This window comes from Synchiropus splendidus, chromosome 9 (assembly GCF_027744825.2).
Source record: "Synchiropus splendidus isolate RoL2022-P1 chromosome 9, RoL_Sspl_1.0, whole genome shotgun sequence".
Classification (NCBI taxonomy): domain Eukaryota; kingdom Metazoa; phylum Chordata; class Actinopteri; order Syngnathiformes; family Callionymidae; genus Synchiropus; species Synchiropus splendidus.
The window spans coordinates 16,255,209-16,272,737 of NC_071342.1; the positions used below are offsets into that span (position 1 = coordinate 16,255,209).

The window sequence follows — 17,529 nt, forward strand, 5'->3', positions numbered from 1 at the left end:
TTCACAAGTCAGTTGAATGTGTAATTACGTATTTATTATTGCATAATGTATTTAAAATTTCTTCCTAGTTTCCTATTTATTTATCTATTTATTCACTGTAATTAGGGAAGTTACTGAGTCTATTTCAACTTTTCTTACTTGTTTTTAGGGCTATCAATAGATTCCATTTTTAATCTCAATCTCAATCTTAACTCGCGATTAAATTTATCACACATTTTAGATCTGTTCTCTACGTAACATAAAGAAAGATTTCATCGATTTTCTGAGACTCTAAGGTTCTTCTTTTTCGTTTGTGACCTGTGGCTGTTATGTTGCGTTGTTGCTGTAAACAAATGTTTGCATGAAGAAAGCATTAATGGCCACAGTAACATCTTCCTTCAAGTTACATTTAGAACAGTTCCAAAATATGTGATACATGTGCCATTAATTTCAAGTTAACCCAGCTATAGTGCGATTAATTAAGATAAAATTTTAATGTCTTGACAGCTCTACTTGTTTTATAAGAAAAATCATTTTGTCTTTAAAGGACAATATAAGATAGCTTTAGTCAACACTCACAGAAAAGACATACAACCAATGTTTCGATTTATTACTTAACTTGACTGTTAAGTAATAACTAGCACATTTCAGAAACGTGGGCTTCTATGAGCTACAAGACAACAGAGAGGTGACACTGTACTCTTGTTTCAGGATAAACTTAAGATATATGGATTAGAGAAATTCAACACCACATTTAACGTCATAAATACATTTTTTTTGTGAAATTACTGATTCAATTTGAACATGCTATTTCTCTTAGCATCCAAGGAACTGCTCTCTTCTGTATTTTTTCTCCTTTTTTTAAGTCTCTTGTCACTCCTACTAGTGTTTCCTACACTTCCCGCTGACTTGTTGCTTGAGTTTATCTTACGATTCAGACAGTTTCATTTCACAATTCTAAATATTTGGCCGATACATTTCACCTATGTTAGTGTACAATGTAAAATTATGTTTGATCATAAGATGTTTTTGAGACATACAGTGTATATTTTAGTTTAAACTTCAGTTGGAGTTCTTCAGAGCTGGAAGCACATAAAAGACCGGATAACTTCTTAGCAAACGTGGACACAAAGAATGAAAACACCGTTTAGAAGACCAAACAGGAAGTGCCAAAATGGCGCCTGCGTATTTCCTTTTGTTACAGCCCAACTGAAATATCTTCCATAGCTGGTCTTAACTTCACATAATCCTTATTGGATTGCACCTCCTCCTCTGCTCCTACTGGGAGATTGATCAGCAGGACCACCGGAGCAGCTCTGATTCCCAAACACTTGCAAGCCAAGCTGACACGTGAACCAGTCACACCATGGAAAACAAAAGCAAGGTTGGCGATGGACAAAGAATGAAAAAGCCGCCGTGGGTAAACAGAGGAGGATTGAGAGCTACCAGGGAGGCAGTTTGGCTGGGAGGATTGTGGCTTTAATTTCGCGAGAACACAAGGGTTTGAAGCGAGGTGAGTAGGAGAGCGCAGATAAGGACAGAAGTGTTGGCGTTAAAGGCTCGTGTTAACAGAGCAGAAGAAGTCTGAGGAAACCACAAACCCAGCGGAGAGACGGTGGAGGGGAGCTGAGCCGGAGGCAGACGTGCCGGCGCACAGAGCGCTCCAAAGCTCACGTGGCACGATGGAACCAAATCTGACAGCCGTCCACACTTATTTCCAGACACAGAACAATGGTGAATTAGGTGCATTACAGCTCTCCACTGAGCTGACTGACCGTTTCATTTTGAAGTGGACATCACAGATCAACACTGTCGGATTGTTAGCAAATGTTTTTGGTCTTATCTGCTTCCACCTCCCAGCTCTTGGATCAAAGAGTCCCATTATTTGGTCTGCTAACCGCTTCCCCGGATTCCCTCTCTCTTGTTGGATTACAGAGACATGAATAGATTAGAGGGTTGTTAAATCACTCCAACGTTTTCCAATCAGTTTGTTTGCGTCGCTTCTTTCTCATCCGCTGTAAAGTTACGCAACGGTGAGCCATTAGGAAGCCAGTTCAGAAACCTATGCTACACTTGCACACAAGACAACAACTCTCGTGAGCAAGGGAGACAAGAAGGCCAGGCAAGAGATGGCTGACGGAATCCACGATGACACACAAGCAACAATCTCCCCGTACAGATGTTAGGACTCACAACACGTACAGATGTGCACACACACTCTCTCACACTGAAGCACGAGTGCGGGTAACAGAGTGCAGTCATGGGAGGGTGAACTTACGATGGCTTGCATGTTCAATAGAAATCTTTTTATCTGTTCGAACAGGAGAAACAAAAACAAACAGAAGAAAGCAAATATAAAAATGGATGAACTTGTTATTATGCAAATCATACAGTTACGCATAGAACTGAAGGGAATGTAAACTCATCAATATGAAAATAGAAATGTGGACATGAAAGGAGATGAGCGGAGAAGAATCATCCGAATGGAAAATAATAAAGATGAGTGTGTTTCATAATTACCATAATATGAAAGACACAAGTTCAGTTGCCTATGTGGGACTGAGGATCAGAGATTAATGTGCACACATTGTAGATCACACATGTATGTCATTGGATTTTAGATTGAAAATTAGGGATTCCAAAATGACTTGTCTCTTCGTTTAATTAATATGGCTTATGAAAGCGGTAATTGTGACAGTCATGATGGAGTGTTTCAGCATGAAGAAGAACGTGATATTTTACAGCCTGTTTTAGTCCCATATACGCTTCACAGGCCATATCAAGGTTTGTTGCTTTTCAATTCATGACCATATGGTGCAAATGCTGAAACAAAAAGTTTGTTTGGTTTTTTTTTTATTGATGATAGTATTTCTTTTCATATGTTTCAGAAATCTAATGTAAGAAATGAATAAATATGTTTGTATATTTTAACTTTTTACTAAATTATTTTGCATTATGTTTATTATGAAAACATTCAAACGAATTTTGTCTAAAATATCATGTTCACCCCTGAAGACTACAATATTTATTGGTATGTTTATCATCTAAATCTATCATCTAAAACCATAAAAGCATTTGAGCACTGGTGAACAATGAATTCATGGTTAAACTTGTGCAGCGATTGTTCATGCTGTCGGTTCCAATCACTTCGGTAAATGTTGACTTATCAGGGGAAGGAAAGAAAAGAAACTTCAGTTAGCTAAATCTGTTGTCACACGCAGAACAAAAAAACTTCAGGCAAAGTTAATTAAATCCAAATTGGATTTACAATTATGTCAACAATTCATCAGACTCCTTGTTGAAGCCAAAACAGCTGGCAGGGCAGTTCATACCCCAAAACTCCTGTTTGTTTTGTAAATGCTGCGTGACTGTTACAGTTACAGATTGTCTCCAACACTGTGCTCGCCCCGGGTTCACCTCTGCCGGAGTCAGTGCCTGTTTTCCAGACGTCCTCCTGGGAAGGCGAATCAGGGCCCAGTGCTGTTGTCTGCTCTGTTCCTGTCAGGCCGTGCGTGCTTGTCTGTTGGTGTTCTACTCCGAGTGTGCATGAATGATCCGCGAGCACGTGTATTGAGGGAGCTCTGCCCGCATGCTCCGCCGTGACGCTCTTTGGAGAACGTCTTCTAAGTGTGTTCTTGAATGTATCTCTGCGCCTCTGCGGATCTGCGTCTGTACTCTAATGCGCTGTCAGCTGGATTCCACCCAGCTCATCACTTGCCGCACGTCGGGTGTCAGCGTGCGTCTGACTCACTTTCATATGCTTTTCTCTGTGCTAATTTCCCGCCTTGGCTGTGTCATGCTTCCTCTGCCACTCTGAGCGCTCCTCCAGCCGACGCTCATTGTGTCTCTCCTTCTCTCCATCTGTACTTCAGAGATGCAGATCCATCGCCTCTTTGTGAACGTAAATTCACCCTCTTGAAACATCTGCTCACGGCTTCTCTCTCAACATCACTGATATTCTGTTCAGTGTAAACACCCCAGGAGTACAAATCTGTTGCTATCAAACACAGCCCACCTTACTGCTCCTCCTGGGAAAACTCCTTTTGCTCCTACGCCTCAAGAAATCACAAGAAGTCATAGCAGAATCCGTACTCGAAAACAAAGGCGCGGATGCCAAATTAAATTACGAAAAAGTATCTTTTGAAGGCCTTCACCAAGAGAAAACCAGGTCCAGATGATGACCTGGATACAGCTACGTGTCTATTAATAGCACTTTGGAAGTCAAGTTTATCTCCTCCCTCTGAGCTTGTGTTTCTATAAAGCACTGTCGTTTTAACTCAAGTGACCTGAAGCGTTCACTTACAGCGAGCGCAAAGCCCCTCTGTACAGTTCTTGCTCTCCATCATGCTGCCGCTGCAGTGCTTCCCACCATTCCTGGGCGGAGGGGCCTGGCATTCTCGGCTTCGCCAGTGGGTGCACTCGGTCCCACAGGCGGACCACTTGGCCCACTCCGTCCAACCTCCGTCCACTGGAATGGGAGAGAGGCGAGTTCAAACAAAGCCAAAAATAGTGAACTGCAGAACACTTCCATCAGCTGAGGTCGAGCCAAATAAAGTGTGATGTTAGCACATGGCAGGATGAACATGCAACGGTCTGAGTGCATAATTTAGCAAATTGCAAAAGCATTTAGGGAACTCAGTTTTAGTTAGGGTGATGAAGGGATAAGTAGGAAAATGAGGGGCACTTGGAGATCCGGAGCTACTCTAAATGGATTATCATGATACGGCACGACGTTTTCACTAATAAAACATCATCTAATGCATTTCAATTTAGCCTTAAAAGCTTAAGACTTTTTTTCTCATTCTGTGCAGGAAATATGATAGATGCTGGTGCGTGACTCGACTTTACCTGGACAAAGAGTGGTGCAGGTGATTCTCTGAAATGGAGGCCCATCACAGAATGCGCCGCCATTGAGAGGCGTGGGATTGGTGCAGCTACGTGTCCGTCGTTGCCAGCCCCGCCCACATCGGGTGTTACATTCAGACCACTCAGTCCATGAAGACCACCCTCCACTCACTGATGGACAAACACACAGGAAGACTGTTAAAAACCTCACCACAAGCCCCGCCTCCTGTCAGCCATCTTGCCCACACCCATAACCTACCGTTCCTTCTACCCTGAATGAAGTTGCATTCTCCAAGCTCTAAATGTGAAAGCTGGAAAACTGCTTTCCTCTCAGCTGTATTTGTGACCTTATGACTCTTCTGCCTATCTTCCCCTCTCCTTCATTTCGCTTGCTGTTTAATTAGAGGATTTCACTTTAAATTCTGCTGAGGATTGTGTCGCCGTCATCACTTTTTCAGCTTCTGACGGCGATATTTAGGCAGTGCCTTTGACAAGAAGGTTAGAGGTTTGCAGTGGCCTGTTCTTCACATAAGATAAAGTTCTTTATGGGGCTCACAGGTGGGAAGTTTCCCGTGTACGAGCGGTGAGGGTCTGAAGTGATCTGGAGATGGATTTGTCAGTTGGTGGAGCACAAATACATAAGAGAGACATACATGGATGCTAAGCCCTGTAGCCATACTTCCACATGGAGGTGTCATCGCTAAACCAAAATATACACATAGAAGTGTATGTTTTCAACACACCTACTGTAAAATTCCGGTACAGTTTAACAGTCTTGGCAACAATGAGAACAGATAGGGCTCGAGAGTGGTGATCACATTGGAGTTACATTGTTATTCAGTATTACAGCCACTTTTTTTCCTAACAATCCCCAATAGCGCATGAAAACGTCCATTATCTAGCCAGTTTTTTGAAATATGAACATTAAAACTATGAGCCAAGAATCTGCCACCACCGGCCCACTGGTTGCTTTTCTATGGAATGAAAATTTCTGCAGCGCTTAAATCAACACCCACTTTTCTAAAAAAGCTGAAGGGCAGCCTGAGACATAGCAAGCTGCCCTTCACAAATATACCAGTTGTATCCGACTTCTCACAAACAGTCCAGAGTCTGTTTTGAGTTTGTTTTGACCTATAAACTTTCATGGAGATCTGCAAAAACATAGCTATTCATTTCATTAAAAAACAAAAGAATGGTGGAGGTGTGTACAGTATGTGTGTTCATGCAGTTCTTGATTCACTTAAGTGTTGGAACAATGAATACGTAATTAAAAAAAAAAAATGTATCAAGCATCTTACAGTGTTTTCAAAAGAAGTGAAGTTGGGATTGGAGTTTTCACCCACATACTATGACACGTAAAGTCTAAAGGAAGTTGACAAATCCGCACTAGTGGTTTTAATCAATCCATCATTGTTATTTGGAAACACTGTAAACTGATGGTCTTCAATCTTCAATCTCCAACACGCAGTTGGATGTATCTTTCAGTATAATTGAGCTGCTGATTTTTTTCATCACAACATTGTTTGACCTTCCTGGGACCTTCATCTTCCATCTCAGGTGTTAATAAAAAAGAGATTACCGTAGACGATCAGAGTGGCAGTGCTGCTCCGTCGTTTGGCCACCACGTTACGAGCCACGCAGGTGTAGTTGGCGGTGTCTGACAGTCTGGCCTGCTTAATGATCAGATCGTGATCGATGGTAATGAGGAAGTTGGAGTCCTGTGATGGATCGATGGTGTCTTCGTTCTTCAGCCAGTCCACCTACGAGCACAGACATCATAATACCAGTACATACCTTCATGAGCTAAGTTCACTCACAGCGCTAGGTGCCATGGAGATATTGTCATGAGCGAGTGTGAATAAAATTGAGTTGTAAAGTAGGGGACATACACTTGAGGGAAGCTGGAGTGGAGTGACAGAACAAGATAAAAAATCTGATTAGAATAACTGTGTCGAGACAATTTGTTACTCAGCATACTATCTGATCTTTGAAGGACATCCAAACTGGATAGAGTTTTTGACAAGCTAAAATAAATGGGATAGTGTAAGTGTAATTTGTCCAAGGAGTCAATCATAGAGGGGGTCAAAACACTTGTTCAAATGTACCATAAAGACATTTCATCAGAACTACTCATACTCCTGGAATACCAAAAGGCTCCACAATAGACTTTCTCTCTTTCTAAAAGAACTGCCTCTCCACGCTGTTACTATCTCATGAATTAGCCGGAGAGAGAGCCAGAACCATGGCTTTAACCTTGTCATACAGTGACAAGGTTACCAACATATCAATTGGCTTTTAAATCAAATCATATTCATGTCATACATTTTAATTACAATTATTTATGTTTATCTGCATATTTATTGGTTATAATGTCAACCTACTCTTTTATTTTCTCTATATTACTTACAGACTAACATACTGTATAAACTTACCTCAGCGACTGGCATGCCCTCTGGGGGGCGACACTGCAACAGCACTTCCTGCTCCAGACGCACCTCTCGCCCCAGTGGCTCCTGCTCGAAGTTTTTCCTCAGATCTGTGGGTTGTTAGTAAGCAACAGTTGACTGTCACAATGTTTGCACACTCATTCACACTCCAGCTCACGCCCCAGGGGACGACGACAAAGCGCCACAGATACACAGTATATATTTAAAGTGACACACTTGTCAGCAAACATGTCTGCTGCTGCCCAGCCTTACATTTCTTTTTGCTATATTTTGACCATCTGCCGGAGACTCGGACATTGTTAGGTTTGACAAACATGACGCAACACCACCAGAATGACCACCTAATACAGGGCAATGTTTCGGAAGAGGACAATTTGGTTGGGCAGACTTGATACATACATGCAATGCGAACGTAGGCACGGTTGCTCTTCGTGGTGCCCGCTGAGCTCCAGGCGACACACTGGCACCAGTAGTCCTCCAGCCCAAACAGCTCCTCCACCTGGGTCCTTGACACGGAGATGTCCACCTCTCTCACCACCAGACCTGCTCACAGATACGGACCGGTAGAGAAAATTAGTGGGGCATATTTAACAGCTCGCATATAAACAGTGACTTGGCTGCCGGCCGAATCCAGTTAACAAGCTCATAAAGTCCTATAGGAGCTAATGGATTATGTAGTCGCTAATGATTTCTGTAATCGACTATGATGTTGGGGTCTGTTAAATACAAGGTGACTTTACAGTGGGATGAGTTCACCTCGTGGTACAGTGTTGCCATTCCACCAAATAGGTGCCTCCAGTGTCAGGACCGTGCTCAAAAATGGATTTAAAAGGGTCAAAATATCAATAGAAGTGCGGTGAATTACATAATGCTATGTGATTGTGAATACAAATGATGGCCACGATGACACGATGGCCACAAGTCGAGAAACCCCCAGTAGCATTAGCATCAAACATATTCATTAAAACTCTGACTTTTTATCCAAATAAATATTAATTGCATAGATAAATTATGTCATTTACGTTCGGAAAAACAAAAGCACAATGCCTAAAAAAAATGTGAAAAATGCCCACCTAATAACACTACATTGTTAGCTTATGGCTATGACAAAGACCCTGTTTCTTCAAGTTGACAGATGACATCTCTCCATCCTAAAAGCCAGTTATTAACTTGTTCCTTTTTAAAACCTGTATGTACCTGTACACATTTTTTTCATCTGTAATGCTAAAAACCTCTCGGTCCCAATTAAAAGGAGAACATTAATAGGGATTCAAAATAGCTTGCGTGAAGTTAGCTGCTGGATTCTGTGTGCCCTACCTGTGATCTGGTCCACGCTCTCTCTGGTCACATGATCGTTCTGGTTGACCCATTCTCCGTTGCATTTGAAGTAGATCTGCGTGGCCGGCGACGCCCTGCAGCGGAGCTGGACTGGGCGGTTTTTGACAATGAACGCATCCTCTGGTTCCAGCAGGAATTCTGGTAAAGGTTCTGCTGGTGCCGAAGGAAAGGACTCGGGGAGAACCTCTGCGTCGCTGTAGTCTGTGCTCTCTGTGGAAACACAAGAATAGACCATTAGAATTGGCAGCTACTTATGAATCTGTGTTGCCGTTGTATCTAACAAGACAGTTTATTTCCCATCAGGGACACATTTACAGGTCACACGGTAAATAAGGGGCCGCATGACATTTTCACCTCCTGCATTGGAGGTAATCTGGTCAATGCAGACCTTCCACAGAGACCACAGCGGGCCGAGTCCAGGCCTCTGCAGGAGAGAGGAGCCCATGACCTTCTCCAGACAGATTCCTGTTGATCGTGCATTATCTCCTGACATTTTCCACGAGATGCAGTGTGACAGGAATGATGCCTTTTACCCAGCAAACTCCTAAAACGTTAATAAGAATTCAGGCAGTTTTGTTGTAGTTCAGAGTGGAAGATGAGGTTGAAGTCTGTGGCTAGAGACATGGAGATGATCCACCTTATATGTCTCACTAATCTGACTTGTCCTTTCTCCAAAAAAAAATCTTTTAAAAAAATGATATATATATATACTGTATTTTTGGGATAACACTACTAAAGGTCAAGAAAAGCTGATAAATTAGATATAAAAAATATTATTAATATTTAAATATTGAGTTATAAGTTGCGTGCCTGAACTACATCAGTTTGTAATGTGCCAGTGGTAGGAAAAAAGAGGGAAGGATCTTCATTTAAGAGGAAACAAGAGGAGAGCAGTAAGAGACAAAAAGTGGGGGGTTTTCCAAGTATATAAAATTGTTGTCACTTCATTCTCTTTTCTATCCCATGTAATACTATTTTATGTTTCCTCTGTGTCGAGCAATTCCTTGCGAATGAATCGTGCTTCACAAACTAGCTTAAAAGAGCACACTTAGGATGATCCATTTTCAAACGTGAGCCAATAGAGGGGGCTCCAGGAGGCACATTTTTACTTCAGGGGTCGATAAAAGTGAGATAATTTCACTTGATCACATCAAAAGAGTCAATATTGCTATCCATTTTCATTTCACTGCACACTTCGAGCACACATAAGCTCATGTTCCTCCAGGTTTTAAGCGTCTCCTGGATTAGCTTGACACCTCACCTGAGTGACAGAACCAATGACGCAGCAGGCACATACAAGTCTGTTCCAATTACATCCACGCAGCAGGCACGGAAGCGCTCCTCCCTGGCTCTGGATGACTCAGCCGCAGCATAGACTGAACTAGGGGCTTTTGAACTAAGTTTTTGCGGTGGCTTCACACCACACTGGAACTTGATCACAGAGGAGGCCAACATGTCGCAGACCAAACAGGACTCAAGGAAACTTTGGACTTCTCAAAACTTCAGCAGCAAAGATTCTCAGAAAACAAAAGGAATCGTCATTAGACTGTCGTGTTCATAGGAAACTGACTCATCTAATGTCTCGCAGATCGTGTTACACACTTCCCATAGATGTTGGAGGTCAGCAAGGCTTTCGCCCGTGGCCACTAATAATCAAGACGCTAATGAATTGGAAATTAATCTGCAATTGAAACCTCCTAAACCGGCTTTATTATGAATAAAAGAGAGAGCGGCACGAAGCATAGGGAGAGGAGGTGTGACGGACGCTTGTGCAGCTCCCAACAATGAGACGTCAGGCAGACAAATCTACGGTGTTCCGCTTTCAAAATGCATCAAGCCCAACACGATCAGTTATTCTGTGACCACCGAACATGAGAAACTACTTAGAAAGATACCATCTCGTATTTTCACTTCCCCGACTCCCCCTGTCTGATTTTTTCCTCTTGACAGACTTTGCGCTCAGAGCAAGGCGGAACACTTGGAGGAACCAGGCGAAGGGCTGCAGGGATTTATGGGGATATTTGAACAGCATTACATCGTGACCCTAATCTCCAACACAGGTGGTTTCAACTCAGTCTCTTTTCATCCGTCAGGTTGTTATAATTAAGGCAGACTCATGCGCTGAGGTGACCTCAGGATTACACAATTAAAAGGCAATATTAATTTCTTAATGGCATTACATCTCATGCTCAAAGGTTCAACTGGCAGGGGCGGACTTGAACACGGCAGAATAAATGACCAATTACCAGACACTCCTTTGTTTTCACTTGAAAAAAAGCTTCTTTTTGCTTCTCTTAAAAGCCTAATTATCAGCTCTTAGACAGCGTCACAGAAACTAATTAAATGATTTAATGGTGTCTTTTCATCATCAGTGATATAAAATATCCCTCAAAACCACTGGCAAAAACCACAAGTATACACATTAATATAAATGGACGGATGTAAAAATATGTTTCAATAAGAAATGGCATGCATTTATCACAGTAAAACAGCAATATAAACCATAAAACAACGACATACAGTTTGTCTTTCATGATATATGTTGGATTATACAAGCAAAACACTTCCATTGAGTCCAAAACTCTATATCAAAATATAAATCAGACTATTAACTATGAATGCCATGAGAAACAAATATTTAAATAGTTTGATATGTGTTTATACAGTATAAATATCATATCTTATATCAGGGATGGGAAAAGTAGAACTTTTTTCAAAGTGTTTCCATTTTTTGTGACCCAAAATTAGGCAGATATTGTTTAATAATGAACTGAGTGGATGGCTTATTTTTCTAAATAATATTTATAAATAATAGAACAAAAATCTTCATAACATGTATGACAAATTATGAAAAAGAAAAAGTAAAATAAAATAGGATAAAAAAGGTCATTCAGAAGTTTAGCTCAAAGCTAACCCTCATTTATGGGTCAATCGGGGCTATTTAGCTTCTCCCTGTTCTCCAGTTTCCCCCGAGGTCCTCGACATTGATAGCTGTTGTGAGTGTGACTGAGTGGTTGCCTGTCTGTACTCTATATGGTATGTGTCCAGGGTGTGAACTGATTTTCACCAGATGCAGCTCGGCTCTGTTACACCGACATACCGGGCTCAAAAGGTCAGACCTGGAAGGAAACAATTGCTTTCAATTTTAGTGAAATAAAGGAATGTAAAATACCAAAGCTGTGAAGCTGAAATGGGATAAATTGACAAAGATATTCTGCTCAACGTAGAGCAGGTCTGCATGGCCACCTTAAACAGGTCACGTGGCCTGAAACAGTTAAGAAGAGCTGTTTTACATTTTTCATGACGTCAAGTCAAACCATGCAGCATGGTCTGGATTGTTTGAAACAATATGTATCACTTGCCTGCCATGCTGAGCCTATTTAACACCTGGAGACCCACAACAATGACAGAAGTCTAATTCCAGTGTGACTCACTTCCAGTTCTGCTGGTTAAAATCGGAAGCACAGTCATGACGTTTGTGTAAATTCAGTGTATCAACACGGCAGACATCTAATCAAATTCTGCACATTTCAAAGCCAAGCCATGGAAGTTCACCACGAGGCTGTCTCAAGCCCCCGTCTCTCTGTTGTCCCCTCAATCCTCTCGCCTCTACTCTTGCTAAGCCGCCGCCTGCAGTCTTCCAGACTTTGAATTCCCTGTCAATAAGCAATTGTGCTTCCCATCCCCACCCTGCAACCCCCCCCGCTTCTTCTTTGTAAAGCATTGATCGTCCTGTGTTCAAACATCAGCGGCAAAACACAGCCTGTCAGTCTTCATACGCGAAGAGAGCGTGCGCGGCGAGAAGAATGGCAGCGGAGACAAACACGGAGAGACGGCAGTGCAGACAGGATGGGAGGACTTCTCTGCTTTGTGTTTGGGTTCTGGGGCCAGTGGAGAGGCACGGTTTAATTAAAACACTTGTGGATGACAGAGGAGGAAGACAGCCTCTTTCCTTTGCCAGGTCTCCCCGCATCTCTGCGTCTGGGAGAGCGGAACGGCGGGGTTTAGAGTGGAACCTGTGTTTTCAGGCCGGCATGCTAACATCCATCTGTGCTCAGCAGCCGGCAATTTGCACGGAATGAAGGAGCCTTAAACATAAGACGTCCTCGCCGTGCAGCACAGCAAGTCTTTTATTACTCTAATGATAGACAGCAAGAAAGCAAACTGCATTCTGGGTATTCTTTTCTTCAGCATACAATCAAGTCTACAAACACACTAGCAGGATTATTCCCTCTGCACGGAACCATCCAAATCCACTATGTGAAGCTCAAAGGTTATCATGTCATATACATATTGATAAAGGGGAGGAGTTAGCATCAAGCTAACATGGCGGCAACTTGTGACAGGAATGACGTCGACATCACATATCTAAATTAGAAAATATAGAGTCAGTCAGCAATGATAGTAAAATGCTAAATGTTGCCCGGCTGGTGTCACTTTTGGAAGACTTTTTGGTGCGTCATCTGGAGCATTTCAATATCATTTTCTTAAACTAAACACAAGCACTAGCATGTGACCTCTTTACAGTGAACGGTCAGACCAGACTCAAAACTAGTGAGGAGTGGTGTGTACAGTCGTGCACATCGATGGTTCAATCGCTGATCGCTATGAAGACTATTCAAACACCAGTCTTGCCATCATATAACTGTCATTATCATGGTGGGTAAAAAAAAAACCTTCCCTCAGCATCGATTCTGTAAATCTGCTGAATTGATTCACCACCTGGCCAAAAGAGGCGCTCTGCGCGTGACTCATATTTCGCGGATGGAAGCCTCATATGACCAAACAACACAAAAACAAAGGAGAATCAAGTGGGAACCAAGTGGGCTGGACGTTGGAACAACATCCAATTGATTTCACCCCAGTTCTACACCCCAATATGACCCTAAATCGAATGATGGGGTTAATCCGGCATCAGCAGGAGCCACACCCAGCAGTGGTTAGCAGAACACGCTAACTGTGTTAGCAACGGCTAAGTGGATCCAGCAACAATGTGTTGGTAAATGTGACCCAAGTTCTTGTTTGAGTTGGGTTTGAAAATAAACGTTTGCGTTGAACATTACACTGAGACATGAACTTTCTGAGATACCTTCAAGAGACACACCTGAGTTCATCTCAGCGATGGTTTACCACGTTACCGCGCCACGTCATGGCTGCCCATCAAAATGTGAAAAAATAATAATCCATATTGATTCTAAGGAGAAGTATAGACATTACATGAAGCCCAACACACTGGGAGACCACCAGAAACACTTCACATTATGACAACTTTGGTACGATTGTTCAAACGTGAAAAATCCAGATGGCTTTCTGAAAGCAGAAAACTATGCATAACTGAAAAAAGTAAAAATTTCAGCACCAATTATTTAACGAAAAAGAAACAAGACGAGGAGTCTTATTAGTGTTTATTAGTTGATTTTATTTCAGAAAAACACCAGCCCCTCCAGCTAAAATCACCTAGACATTATGCTAATCCATGAGCAGAAAGAGTGAAAAATGGAAGGGCAGGGGCAAAATTTTGTCGCAGTAAATATGTAAAATAAATATTGATTCAGTTTAGTTTAGTTCTTTTGAGTTCCAGTTACATTATCAGACTTATAACACCGGTGACCTAGACGTAACTGTGGTCGTAAAAGGTTCGTTCCCTGACCATGACACACAGTTATTGTGTCATCTGAAAAATATATCTGCATCAACAGAGTGTCTAAAGTGCCGTGTGTGTGTCACAGCGGCGGACTTTGGTGAGAGTTGGAGTGACAGCAGAGGAACGAGGCCACACAAGCCGGCAGGACTGTGTGGGAGAGAGATGAAGTGAATCTGGACAGAGGTGACAAGACAGGCGGGCCCCGGGCCGGTCAAGAGACACTAATGGACAAGAGAAGGACAGCGTTAGACAATAACGGCTGAGGAGACTGAATGGAAGCAATGTCCGCCGTCGTCTCCGCTGAATCTTCCTCCTCTCTCTCTTCCCCACGCACACACAAGCGTGAGGGCGAGCAATTTCGCGAGCCACACTGCCTGTAGCCAGAGTGGAGTCTGGAGCGTCTGTACTTTATCATTACCTTTACAGAGTTAGTCATTACTGTCCCCTCCAGTGCCCTCAACATCCCAACACTCACAGGAAGGAGGACAAAAGAGAGAGAAAAGCTAAATAGTTTGAAAGAGTCGGACAAGAGAAAGACTTGAGGTCACAGCGTGTTCGGCAAGGTCCAGTGTCTTGATTTGCCCTTCTATTATGCCGAAAGTGCCCTCCCTGCGACAATCGAACACAGCTTTAACGGCTTTGAAGAAAAAGGAGTACACTTAATTAAACTCAAGTTGAATCTTACAGCCTTGGTCTATATGGGTTTCCTTTTAAGCCACCGGGCAACCCTCAAACTACCAAAGCATGAAACACTCTACACACTGTATCAACGCTGCAAATAAGATATTTGTATATTTGGTTTGAGAAAATGCACATCCAAGTCGCTATTGTTAGACTGTTGCTGTTCATTTAAATGAAAGGATGAAGATATGTTGATTTCTCTTATAAGCTCAACAGCTGTGGCCAAGTCGGCACAACTATGGGGTCCAGGTTGAAGTGCAGACTCTTGGGATGCAATTACGTCCTCATGTTTAGTCACTTCATGTGTAATACAAGTCAGTTTTAATAAGCATAAGATTCCTCTTTTTTTTAACTCATCATCAGCATCATTGACATCTTCACATCTTGTTTAGTTTGTGATTTATTTGAAAGGAAAAAGACCAAGTCTTGATAGTAAAAGTCAACTTTTCCATTTCATTCTGTTTTCAAGTTACTGATATTGGAGTGAGCCCTTTCGGCTCATACTTCTAGCCCTTCATCTACCGTCTGATGGATTCAAGCACTTTCTTCCTCTTCACTTCAAATCACATCCTCCAGGAGTAAACAACTGAGGACGCGGCCACTCAGAGTGACTCGCTGTGACCAATAAACAGGTCAGAGAACACAGAGCAGGTCAATAACTAAAGCTGATAAGAAGCTGTGACGGATTGAATCTGTCTTCTTGCACCTCATCCTCACCATCGTCATCGTTCTCAAGAGAAAGGTGCAGTCAAAAGAGATGTATGGAGGGAGATGGACTCTCCCCTCTGATGGACACAGAATGACTCCATTGACATTCATTCTAATCAGCTGAAAAACATCTCTTCAGATGAGCCAGAAATGAAGGTGAGAACTGAGAGAAGCTGATATTTTTCTGAGGTGCGACGACAAGTGTCCATTTGAGAACGTATGCCGGAATCACGGGGTGCAGGTTAGAGCGACACTTTCACAGGGTGTGATGATGTTTGTAGTTCAACACAAATTCACACACTCTTAACAGCCTCTCCGAGGACGGACGGAGAGAGTCAGCAGTTTTAAAAGTGCAAGTCATTCACATCACATGTTCCATTAAGTGGGGAACAGGAAAAACTAATTCACGATTCCAGCTTGTTATTTTGAAGAGGTGTGAAAATCCTAGGAGTCAGAATGTTTTCAAGCATCAATTACTGACAAAAACCAGCTAGAGACGACAATCAAACGGGTCGTGGGGGCAGCAACCAGAGTGAAGAAGCGCAGACTGCTCCTCCACACCTTCTTAGCTCAGAACCTCCAATTCAATTTTAGGGCCATACATCAGAACACCATCAAACAAATGTACATCTGTCTCCAGTCAATGTAAACTTTCAGTGGAGGCCACCTGTCCATCTCATGGACACAGGACTGGACTTCCACCTATGGACAGTTTAGAGCAGGGGTGTCAAGTTGAATCACACAAGGCCAAGAATTGAAACTATCCAATTCAGTGGTGGAAAAAAATGCAAATGACACTCATTTAAGCGCAATTATATATCACCGTCCTCATCTTTCACCTAGTTTTAGGACCACTCCAAATGAAAATTTGACCCATTACCACACCTGATTTGGTGGGTCAAATTGACGCCATGGGTTTCACACTTTATCAACAAACTCCTGAACGGTTTGGGAGTGCACAGAGGAAACTTGTTGGTCGACATTAGTTGATGCTTAAATAAGGAAGAGAAGGGTTTCTAAGAATCACTGAGAGGAAATGTCGCACCTCTGATTCGCGCGTGTTAATGAGGAAGCATGCACAGGGGCTATTTCTGTTGTGAGAAGCCTAACCAGGTTCCAAGTGTGAGCATGTAATTGATTGTGCAGGAAAGTGTAGGGGTCTGTGTGTGTGTGGCGAGTCACACAGGCAGGCTGAAAAAGTCTTGAAAACTAGAGGGAGGTGACAGGAAGGAGTGACAGCGGAGGGGTTGTGGGGGGGGTGGCGACGGAGACAGAGGGTGACAGAGAAGCTTTGCTTGTCAATCCTACAAGTCTGGGCGGTGATGGTTCAGGACTCTGGACAAACAAACTCACCGCCTGACCCACTTTGCAGATCACGTAGTGTCTCATTCTAAAGTAGTACTTCGATGTTCAACACCATGAATCTGAACTATCTAATGTATGGATCTACGACTGCAGTGAGGCGTGTGGAGTTGCTATGTTCTCCTTGAATTTGTGTGTTTCCTCCAGGCACCACGATCCAAAAACTTAAACTGACGGACAAACAGACAGATACATACACAGATTAAATAAAAATAAAATACAATGGTGGTCTTAGGCAACACAATAGGGGTAAAAAGCCTCAAGGCAAACTTCTAATTTATTTAAAGAAGGTGTAGGACAGTGGACCAAACACACACACACTCACGAAATACACAGAGAGAATGCTGCAGATGTTTTTTTTGGGGGCACACGGAGTGTAACAGAGTGGAATATATCTACACAGTGTGCATGTTTTCAAATAAAGGTGGGTGTTTCTGTGCCTGCAGCAGTGGGAAGCCTAAGAGGATTTGCATTTGTGTTTGTTCACCAGTGATATCGCTGCATTTTCGGGTGCTCACTGGGAGG

General features: G+C 42.6%; 1 protein-coding gene across 1 annotated transcript in view; it reads right to left on the reverse strand.

Moving 5' to 3' along the window:
- The window catches only part of unc5b (unc-5 netrin receptor B), a 53,372-nt gene that overhangs the window by 7,445 nt on the left and 28,398 nt on the right, over positions 1–17,529 (reverse strand). The window contains exons 2-8 of the mRNA XM_053874788.1: positions 8,589–8,819; positions 7,671–7,814; positions 7,257–7,360; positions 6,404–6,584; positions 4,828–4,995; positions 4,283–4,447; positions 2,258–2,290 (exon numbers count right to left, since the gene is read on the reverse strand). Coding sequence (XP_053730763.1) covers positions 2,258–2,290; positions 4,283–4,447; positions 4,828–4,995; positions 6,404–6,584; positions 7,257–7,360; positions 7,671–7,814; positions 8,589–8,819 — 1,026 coding nt within the window. The remainder of the gene's footprint in view (positions 1–2,257; positions 2,291–4,282; positions 4,448–4,827; positions 4,996–6,403; positions 6,585–7,256; positions 7,361–7,670; positions 7,815–8,588; positions 8,820–17,529) is intronic.